Source organism: Melozone crissalis, unplaced genomic scaffold (assembly GCF_028551555.1).
Source record: "Melozone crissalis strain CALT ecotype California unplaced genomic scaffold, PUWL_Pcris_2 ptg000029l_1, whole genome shotgun sequence".
Classification (NCBI taxonomy): domain Eukaryota; kingdom Metazoa; phylum Chordata; class Aves; order Passeriformes; family Passerellidae; genus Melozone; species Melozone crissalis.
This window is the reverse complement of record NW_026535807.1, coordinates 8,911,346-8,921,176: the sequence shown is the minus strand read 5'-3', so window position 1 is coordinate 8,921,176 and position 9,831 is coordinate 8,911,346. Positions and strand designations below refer to the sequence as shown.

General features: G+C 65.9%; 3 protein-coding genes across 4 annotated transcripts in view; 1 reads left to right on the top strand and 2 right to left on the bottom strand.

The window, feature by feature from the left end:
- NDUFAF3 (NADH:ubiquinone oxidoreductase complex assembly factor 3) overlaps positions 1–9,831 on the bottom strand; it is a 13,327-nt gene continuing 3,496 nt past the window's right edge. Inside the window, exons 1-5 of one of the 2 annotated variants that reach the window (XM_054280771.1) lie at positions 1,309–1,367; positions 991–1,183; positions 839–905; positions 588–688; positions 1–458 (exon numbers count right to left, since the gene is read on the bottom strand). In XM_054280771.1, coding sequence (XP_054136746.1) covers positions 375–458; positions 588–688; positions 839–905; positions 991–1,183; positions 1,309–1,358 — 495 coding nt within the window. In that variant the 5' untranslated portion in view covers positions 1,359–1,367 and the 3' untranslated portion in view covers positions 1–374. Of the gene's footprint in view, positions 459–587; positions 689–838; positions 906–990; positions 1,184–1,308; positions 1,368–9,831 lie in introns of those variants that run through there. The other variant, XM_054280772.1, reaches the window with a different exon arrangement.
- Positions 4,654–8,676, top strand: DALRD3 (DALR anticodon binding domain containing 3). Its single transcript, XM_054280751.1, is given in 17 exon segments — positions 4,654–4,701; positions 4,704–4,773; positions 4,776–4,793; positions 4,796–4,843; positions 4,846–5,015; positions 5,142–5,434; positions 5,515–5,786; positions 6,008–6,066; positions 6,164–6,286; positions 6,404–6,474; positions 6,575–6,633; positions 6,931–7,013; positions 7,110–7,233; positions 7,320–7,378; positions 7,484–7,597; positions 7,820–7,888; positions 8,086–8,676. Coding segments are annotated over 17 exon segments (1,800 nt in total). The 3' UTR covers positions 8,206–8,676.
- Positions 8,679–9,831, bottom strand: part of WDR6 (WD repeat domain 6) — a 4,945-nt gene continuing 3,792 nt past the window's right edge. Inside the window, exon 6 of the mRNA XM_054281198.1 lies at positions 8,679–9,820. Coding sequence (XP_054137173.1) covers positions 9,330–9,820 — 491 coding nt within the window. The 3' untranslated portion in view covers positions 8,679–9,329. The remainder of the gene's footprint in view (positions 9,821–9,831) is intronic.

Here is a 9,831-nt window from a genome sequence, read left to right as displayed (position 1 = left end):
ATGTATTTTCCTTGTGGAGCTCCAGATGTGCCTGGGGATGTACAGCTCACCCCACCAGCCTCCACCCTCCCTCAGGTGAGGCTTCTTGCTGCCAAGGTGTGGGACATGACCTTGGCAGGGCCGTGGGAACAGTGCCACCAGCAAAGCCTTGTGCTGTGCCCCACAGTCTCCAGCCCAGCCTGGGCAGGGAGGCCAAGAAGCCAGAGACTGCAGGGAGGAGCTAAGCCCATGTATTTTACATCTCTCCTGTGTGCAGAGCCATCACTGAGCCGACAGCTCCACAGTTCACCATGGAGCAGTGATCCTCGAGGGCTTCAGGCGGGCAGGGGAGGAACCACTCAGCCCCTGGGCACGGCAGGCAGTGCCCACACGGCTCAGGTGCCCCGCGGGGGGATGAGCCCAGCAGCCACCACGCGCCTTTCATTCATCAGGAAGTTGAAGGTTGCACATGCATTCGCCTGTGAATAGAAAAGGGAGTGAGTGAAGCTCCAGCCCTCAGAAAGGAGAAGGGAGACTCAGCCCTTCCCCACACGGCACATGACCCCCTCCCTCCTTTTCAATGGGGTGCTGCCTGGGCTCGCCCTTACCGTGTCCTGCACCTCCACAGCAATCCCGCGCTCCCGCATCTGCTTCATCATGGCAGGGTGCAGCCGCTCCACCCTGTCCCCCGTGCCCAGCACCAGGATCTCTGCAGGCAGGGCAAGACAAGGGTGGGCAGGGCAGCATCGGAGCTGCCTCGGCCCAGAGCTGCCCCTCCTGCGGGCACCAATGGCTCCCGCGCAGCCACCCCGACAGGAGCCCCAAGGGGGGCAGCCCGCGCCCCTCCTGCCCCGCGTACCTATCTGGGGCTCCAGCAGCCGGAACAGCGACAGACTCTCGAGCGAGATGTCCCGGTGGGAGCCAACCTGCGGGGACACGGCGCCCGTTGAGGGTGGCTGCCCCCGGCGCGCGGTGGCCCCGGCAGCCCCGGCCCCGCCGCCCGGCACTCACGTTCCACTGGAGGATGCTGCGGGGCAGCACGGCGCAGGGCCCCACCACCAGGTCTCCGCTGATGGTGAAGCCGCGGGTGCTGTAGCCCTCGATGAACATGATGTTGGGGGACTCCGGCTCCAGCACCATCACCCGCGTCCGCTGGTACATCTCATCGTCCGCCGGAGTGAGCCGGTGACCCCGGTACGGCGCTCTGCGGGGAGAGTGAGCAGCTGGGACACGGGGGACCCACGGACACCTCCCGGACACCCTGCGGCATCCCACAGGCACCTCCCCCGGTCGCAGGGCAGCGACGGTGCCGGTTGCCGGTGCCGGTACCTGCCCGCCGCCCGCCCCACCGCCGGCACGAGCCGCCGCAGCGCCGCCATGGCCGCGACCCCGCCGGAACCGCCGGGCGGCCCCGCCCCCGCCGCTACCGCCCCCCGGCGGCCGGGGCCGGGACAGCGCCACCGGGAGAGCGGGATCGGAGCGGGGCTCCCGGGAGCCCTCGGGGTCCCCCCGCCCGGGGTCCTGAGGGACGGGAGGGCGGCGACACTCACACACCCGCTGCCTCCGGGCCCGGGCGCGCCCCGACCTGCAGAGCCCAGGTGGGCGCCGGAGCAAAACCGAAAGCGGCCGGTGGCGGGGCGGGAGCGGCACGGCGGGAGAGGGGCGCGGGGTGTCCCGTTGGAGCCTCCCCGACCCCGCCGCCCCGACCCCGCCGACGGGAGGGGCTGCGGACCGGCCCGGGCTGCTGTGCCGAAGGCTGCGGGGCCGGAGGTGAGAGGGGAGCGGGCGGCTCCCTCGGCGGGAGAGAGCGGGCCCGGTCTCGGCTGCGCTCCTGGCCCGGCCCTGCCGGTGCCCCTGCGCTGCACCGGGGTCGGCACAGCGCCCCGGTTCCCCCTGTGCCCCGCTGCGGGCGGCTGGTGCCAGTCGGGGCTGAACGCCCGGAGCCGCCGCCGGCACCTTCCGCTGCACTCTCACCCTCCTCTTGCCGCGCTCGGTGCGGCCGGTGGCACTGCGGGCTCAGAGGTGCCCTGGGACAGGGGACCCGCGTCCCCCACCTGTGTCACCCCCCCGGTAAGCCGTGGCCTGACATTGCGGGGGCTACCGGGAAGCTCCCTGGCAGTAGCGGCGGAGCATTTCCCGCCACCGTGCCGTGCCGCAGGCATCAGGAATTCCCACAGCCGGCAGCCTCGGCCAGGGCAGGGTCCCCGGGATCCCCGGGCAGCACCGCGGGAGCTCCGCACGGGGCCGGTGGGGTTCCCCACGCGGTTTGAGTTCCCCCCATGCCCCTCGCCGGGGCGGGGGCCAGAGGCGCTGGCAGCGGCGGGGCCGGGCCGGGCCGTGCCGCCTCTAGGCGCAGGTGCCGGGGCAGGTGCCCTCCCTCGGGGACGGCTCGTGTTTCCGGGCCCCGTCGGGGGCTGATGGGCTGGCACCAGTTGCTCCAGCCCCACCGGGGCTTTGTTCGGAGCCGTTTCCTTTTGGCTCGGCCGTGCCGCCCTCCCCTTGGCACCCGGCCCGCGGTGCGGGGGGAGCCGGCAGCACAAGCCCGGTCTCTGCCGGCACCCCCGATCACAACGGCCCGGGGGTGGCTCCCACTCACCTCCTCCGCCCCGCTCTCCGCCGGTAAGTCGCCCTTTCCCCTCCTGGCCCACCGACTGCCCCAGGCTCGGGGGGGCATGGCCGTGGTGCCCGTGCCCATCCCTCCGCGGCGCCAGCGCGGGCAACGGAATCCCAAAAGCAGCTGTTCCCGCTGTGCCCAGCTGCCCTGGGGTTTCGTTACCCGCGCTCCCGCCACCGCCTCGCCGCACCCCTGCCCACCTGCCCGTGCTGGGCACGAGCCGCGTGTCCCACTGCAACCCTGCCGGGGCTGGGGCAGCGCCTGGGCCACGCTGGAAGACGAAGGGGGTGTCAGGATGGGGGATCGCCCGTGCCCAGCCTCGTGGCTCAGCCCCTGCACCGGGCTGGGGGGCGCTTCTGTTTCTTGTGCCCCCAACAGCTAAAAATAGCAGCTGGCTTCCTGGGAGAGTGTGGGGAGCATGGCTGCTTGGCCACAGCGTGGATGTGGTGCAGGCTGTGACGCTGCCAAACTTCCTGCCCATGCCGGCTCTCCCTGGCCCTCGCAGCACCCCAGTCCCTGCAGGGATGGCAGGATCCAACCCCTGAGAGAGAGATGGCTTTGGAATGACACGATCACTCCCGCTGAGCCAGCAGCCAGAGAGCCATCGGGGATGTCGTGTCTTTCCAAAGCTCTTTCGGCGCCTCCGAGAGCCCTCCCCAGGCCAGTGCGCTGCCGGGGCCCACGTGGGTGGCCTGCGGGACGCTCTGGGGATGTGGACGGATCCAGCCTGGACCCACCTTGAGTGGTGACAGAAGGTCCAGCAAGTCCCCCTGGCCGGGCAGGGTCCTGGGCAGCTCCTGCCCTGCGGACAGTCAGCAGTTGGTCTGGTGTGAGCAGCGATTCTCAGATCACCTCTTGGCTGTGGGTGGTGCAGGGAGCACCCCACCATGGCACGGCTGGGGGACGTGTTCTCACTCTTGCCCTGGGGCTGCAGATTCTCACTGCCTGTGGGCTGCAGCCCTGGGGCTCCAGAGCAGCCTGAGGAGCCCCAAAGGCAGTTGTTGCATTCCTGGAAGAGCCCATGCGGCAGGATCTGCCCTCACCCTGCTCCCCCCCCTTTTCCCCCACGTACACAAGCCCTGGAGGAACCGGTTTGGGCCCTGCGGGCAGAGCTCCTTCCTTTCCCCCCACCCCCCACCTGCCTAACGGAGAGGGCAGGAAGGGCACAACAGAAAGGGAGGTCCCTAACTCTGTGCTGTGGTGGGGTTTGGTGCTTCCTGCTCCTGTCAGTGCTGTGCTGAGCCCTTGCCCTGTCCCCAGTTCAGCAGCCACTGGCACACTTGTCAGGGAGCTGGCCAGCACTGAGCTGTCAGATCTGTACTTCAACCATTGCTGTGGAGCAGCTCAGCTCTGCAGATGTAATCAAGACCTCGATGGCGTGATCTAATCGCTTCCACTTCCTTCTTCCTGGGGCTGATAAGCAGGACACTGCTCATGTGCTGGACAGGAGAGCAGCCCTCTGGGGCAGGCCTGGAGAACATGGCAAGGCGTGCACACACAGCTGCTCATCGCTGTGCCACAGAGGCCGTGCTGCAGGCACATGGGTGCTGCTGATGTTCCTCAGCCATCGTATCAGAGTCCAGCCAAGCCCTGGGGCTCATGTGGACAGGGTGGACTGCCCAGCCAGGGTCTGCCAGTGACACCATGCCCACAGCTGGGGTCTGCCTCACACACTCCAGCCCATCCAAACCTCCTTTCCCACCACAGTTCAGGCCCTGGACCTGCTCCCAGGGCCCCTTGTTGTCCCTAACAGCCCAGGGACCGCCAGGCTGTGCTCTGGGCTGGGCCATGTCCATGGCTGTGCTGCACTCTCTGCCCCAAGCAGCCCTTTCTGCCCAGGCCTCTCTGACCCTGGCACGGTCTCTGTCTCCTGCTCCCGCTCGGTTCCTGAGGGTTTTAGGTCTGGGCTCCCCAGCTTTGGAGAAGAGAGGACACCACTCCTACACGCCTCAGGGTGACACCATGGCCCCGCTGGGGTGAGGCTGAGTGGGACTGACACCCTCTCGGGCCATTCGGGGTGCCGGCTTGCAGCCCTGTGGTCCTGCCCTGACACACCCATCATGGCGGCGCCCGCTGCCCGCCACACCCACCATGGCGGCTCGCGCCCGTTCCCCCCCCAAGATGGCCGCCCTGCCCGGCCAAGGCGCCCGTCACCAAGATGGCCGCCCGGGAGCGCCGCACGCAACATGGCGGCCTTCTGGGAGAGGCGTGACATCATTTCCGGCCGCGGTGGCGGAAGCGCGCGATGGGCGAGGATATGGACGGGGGCCGCCCGGGGGTAGCGGCGACGCTGCGGGCGCTGAACGGGGCCCTGGGGCGGCCCGCCGCGCTCTGGGTGAAGGAGAGCGGCGCCCGCAACCTGCGCCACCGGGACTTCCTGGCGCCGCGGGCCGCGCTGAGCGCCGCCTTTCCCGGCGGGCAGGTAGGCCGCGGCGGCGTGGGCAGGGCTGGGCCGGGAGCGGGATTTGCGGGAGCGGTTTGATGGGGCCGGGGCTGGAGCCGTCCTGTGCCCGTGCAGCCCGGACCGCTCCTCGCCCTCCGCCCGCAGGTGCCCCCCGAGGCCGTGTCGGTGGTGCCGTCGCTGCGGGGCCCGGCGGTGCTGCCGCTGCGGGTCTGCCGGCAGACGCCGGCGGGGCTGGCGGTGCAGGTGCACCGGCCCGAGGCCTTCCAGCGCCTGCTGGGGGCTCTGCCCGGCCCGCCCGCCCCCGCGGCGGGGCCGCGCACGGGCTGCGTGGTGCTGCACTGCCCGGCCCTGCGCAGCAGCCCCGCGGCCTTGCGGCCCCGCCACCTCCGCTCCGTCCTGCTGGCCGACCATCTGGCCCAGCTGCTGCGCGCCCAGGGGTGAGTGCTCCGGCCCGGCCTGCTCCCGGCCCCGCCGCAGCGCCCGCCGCTCCCAGCGCCTGCCTCGCCCTCTCTCGCAGGGTCGACGTGCGCCTGGTCCCTGCCCTCAGCGAGGAGAGGAGCTGGGACGTCCTGCGGCAGCTCCGCGTCTGCTGGCCCTCCGGCTCCGGCGGCTCGGCCCTCGCTGATGCCATCTCGGCCTTGAAGGCAGCGCTGGGCCGGTGCCCCTGTACCACAGCCTGCGAGCAGGGGCCAGGCACAGCCGAGGGTGTCATCTCTAAGGTGCACCTGAAGAGCTTCGTAGAGCAGCAAGGCTTGCTGGGCTACGACCCCAATCTAGATGTGCTTCTCGGTGAGCCTCACATGTACAGCAGCTCAGGTGTGGCAGTGGGGGTGGAATGGGTGCAAACAGACCTGTTTCCTTGCAGCTGTTTTTAACAAAAATACGGTGGGGTGGTGGACACAAATGGCTTGCCCCTCTTGTTCTCCTTCAGTCTGGTTTGATGCTGGGGCAGACCCGATGCTGGGGGGTGGAGAATGCCGTGTCCCACTGTGTGTCCCTCCTTCTTTCAGTGACAGAGAGGACACTGCAGTCCTTGGCTGAGCTGCAGGAAGCTGTTCTGCAGTGCCCAGTGAGTGACCCCACAGCACTGCCCACCTCTCGCCTCCCAAGTGTCCCATCCTTCTGGTAGACAATGGGATTGAGCTCCCTGTTGTGCTCTGCTGCAGGCCAAAGGCCAGAGCAGTTGCTGCAGCATCGTGCATGTGGTGAATTGTGAGGAGGAATTCCAGCAGCAGCAGCTGGATGTGCTCTGGAGGATTTTGGATCCGGGAGCCCACACAGCTTTGCAGGTGAGCAAGAGCAACCTGACCCTTCTCAGTGTGGCCCCCAGCATCCATCCTTGGCTCTAGGTATAGAACAGAGCTGGATTTCACTCAGTTCCCAGCCTCAGCCTCTGTGTCTTTCAGAAACACCTTGTCTGTGGGCCAGTGAAGGTGACCAACCCCTCATCACCCATTGGGGCAGACCAGTACTTCCAGTAAGTTGCTGTGCAGGGCGCCTGCTGCTTTCTCTGCTGCTAAGGCTCCCTGTGGGCCAGCTCAGCCCACAGCAGGTGGCTCTGTCTGTGTTTGTCCCAGGCTCCGGAAGCACCAGATGTATGAGGCCTCCGTGATCAAGTATGGGGAGCTTGCACAAGGTGAGAGCTGGGGCTCCATGGGGATGCAGCTCCATCCCATCTTCATTGCTCCCATGAGTCCACAGCTGGGGGGGCTGCACCTGCAGGGTGCTCCTCCCCTCCAGGACCGAGCCAGGGGTTGCCCTCGCTTTGGGAAGGCATTTGAACATCCAGGGCACTGGCACAGAGCAACTCCTGATGGGAGCCAGGGCTGGTGCTGTGGTGGTCCTCAACCAGGGGTGTCCTGCCTGGGTGCTGGGGGTATCAGTACATGGGAACGGAGCAAGCTGTGCATGATGGCACCTACATTCTCCACAGATGAGGCCTGGACAGAGGTGATTGATACCCTGACAGTGGCTGCCATCAGGTTTGAGATGCTGAGCACTGCTCACCGGAGTCAGGTAGGACAGTGGCTTGCATGGGGCCAGGGCTGGCTGGCTGTGGGAAGAGTAGATCTGTGCTGAGCAACCTGAACTGTGGCTTCTCCCTGCCCTCAGATCACCCTGGACCTGGAGAACAACAGCATCTCCACAAAGGGAACAAAGAGTGGTGCCTTTGTGATGTACAACTGTGCCCGACTGGCCACGCTCTTCAGCACCTTCCAGCAGGCTGTGGAGCAGGGTGAGCACCAGCCCCAGCACCTCCTCTGACAGCCACTGCTGGAGCCACAGGGGCTCTTTGGGCACAACAGTCTCCCTGCTTTCCAGGCACATACCCACCTCTGCCACCAGTGTCTGAACTGAACTTCTCCTGCCTCCGAGAAGAGGTGAGTGCTGAGACGAGGAATGGGGGGATCTGTGCACCCTCAGCTCTGGTGATGGATGCTATGGCCCAGGAGGATCTGACACTTAGACATGTAATCCCTTCACAGGGTGAATGGCTCCTGCTCTTCAACTATCTCCTGCCCTTCCCTGAAGTCCTGCAGCAGGCAGCACAGCTGCCCCCACCCTCCAAGGGGATCCGGATCACTGCCAGCACAGAGACAGTAAGTGCCATGTGCCACAGCACCCATGGATGCTGCTCCAGCAGGCCCAGCCCAGGGCAAAGCTTCAGGCCAGCAGGTGCTGCCCATCAGTGAGCAACACAGGGACAGTGCTGAGAGAATAGATGGCCATGCCCCTGGGGCAGTTCCTGCTTTGCTTGGGGTGGGTGAGGGCCCAAGACCAGCCAGAATTCACTGTGCCATGGGAATGTCTCTGCCTTGTAGGTGTGCAAGTTCCTCATCCAGCTCAGCATGGATTTCAGCTCCTACTACAACCGGGTGCACATCCTGGGGGTGAGTTAGGTGTGCCAGCCTCAGCCTTGTGCCCCTGCAGTCTTTGGGGCTGCACTGCTCCTGGGGGGCAGCCATGTGGGGAATGGTGCCAGGAGTGTGATGGCCTCTGTCCCATCCTCCAAGGGAGCACAGGCAGCAGTGCCTGCTGGGCCAGCCTGCCAAGGGGCAGTTTGGCCAAGCTGCCTTTCTCCCTGCAGGAGCCCTTCCCTCATCTCTTTGACCAGATGTTTGCTCGCCTCCAGCTGTTGGGAGCAGTGAGGGATGTGTTCCACAGCGCCCTGGCAACCCTGCACCTCCCTCCCCTCAGCCAGATCTGAGCCACCCCTGAAGAGCTGGACCATGGTGTGACAGTCACCTACACACCACACGCTGGGGGAGAGAACAGGGCACACTGTCCTGGCAGGGCAAGGGCTGCTCCAGGGGCAGGCAAGGCACAGTTCAGCCCCATGGAGGCATTTCCCTTCCCATGGTGTTTGGGGATTGGTCTGTGCTCTCTGCAGCTCTGTCCACTGTGGCACATGGATGCCCCCCACATCCACACCAGCAGAAGGGAAAAGGGCTCCCATGGCACCCCAGAAAGATGGGCTGGGAGTACTGGGGAGGTGGCAGCAGGGACCAGTCACCACAAAGACAGACAAATGCCAACTTCACTTCCCTCAAAACTTTTTATTGAAAGGCGCTCCGTGCTGGCAGGGAGCTCCTGAGGCTCCTGGCTCCTGTTGGGCTCTGAGCCAGGCCCCAGTATTGGAGTCCAATACACTTGTTGCTGGACAACCCTTCTATGTGTCTGACCTTCCTTCTTTTCTTTGGTCTGACTGTTCTGGATCCTGCTGCTATGCAGGAAAAACCCACTTGGCCTGAGGGGGTTGGTATTTGTGGGCAGCCCAGCCACTCCCACCCCATGCCACAAGGGTGCTGCTGTGGAGGATCAGTGTCCCTGTGGATTTCAGCTCTGCAGGGTCAAGACTGTCACACTTTGTCTGTGGACACACAAGGCTGCAGCCCACCATGTGTCACACCAGTCCCTGACCCTTCCTGGCCTCCTGCTGCTCTCAAGCTCCCAGGGCTGGGCCATATCCTCAGTGCCCTCCCAAGCAAGGTTCCTCTCCGAGACCAAGACTGGAAAGCTGACATTGGTCCTTCACACCTTGCAGAGGAAGAGCTGCTCTTGGGCAGCAGGGGCTAACAGCCCCACTTCCTTACTGCATGGGGAAGCCCTAGGCTTGTCTGGAGGGATCACATCTGCCTTCTTCCAGAGACCACTGGCCTCATGCACCACAACCATGGCATGTGCCTGAAGGAGCCAAGTATGCCTCTCCCCTCAGGACAAGACACACAAGTGTGCAGGCTGGAGGCAGGGACCACAGTGATGGGCAAAGCCCAAGTGCAGGGTGCCCTCCGAATGCAGGCAGGGATCTGGGTGTGTCACACACCTGCCCCATTAGTGAGGAGCCTCTTGTGGAGGAGGTTTGGAGCAGGCTGTGCCACACAGCATCTCCAGGCCCTGCCCACAGAGCACGCAGTAGTAGCACAGCTCACCCCCAGCCTCCTCCACCTCCCAGCAGTCGAGCTCAGCTAAGTCAGGCACGTGGAAGAAGGTGGTGCTGAGGGGCACCAGCTCTCCTGGGCAGCGGTTCCACAGCGTCAGGCGCTGGTCCACCGAGGCCGAGAGCAGCAGGTCTGGCCGCAGCACGCGGATCCCCGTCACGTGGGCAGCGTGGGCACAGGGCCTGCACACCCGCTCCAGGACCTGCAGGCAGGTCCCTGCCGTGCCCTCAGCCCCGCCCAGGGCTACCTCCAGCAGGCAGACGTGGATGGAGCCATCGTCGCTGCCGCTGGCCACCAGGTACCGTCCCTCGGGCGTCTCTCGGATGTGGAGGCTGTTGACGCCGCAGCTGTGCGCCATGACCGTGACCAGCGGGGCCTCCAGGGCTGGGAACACG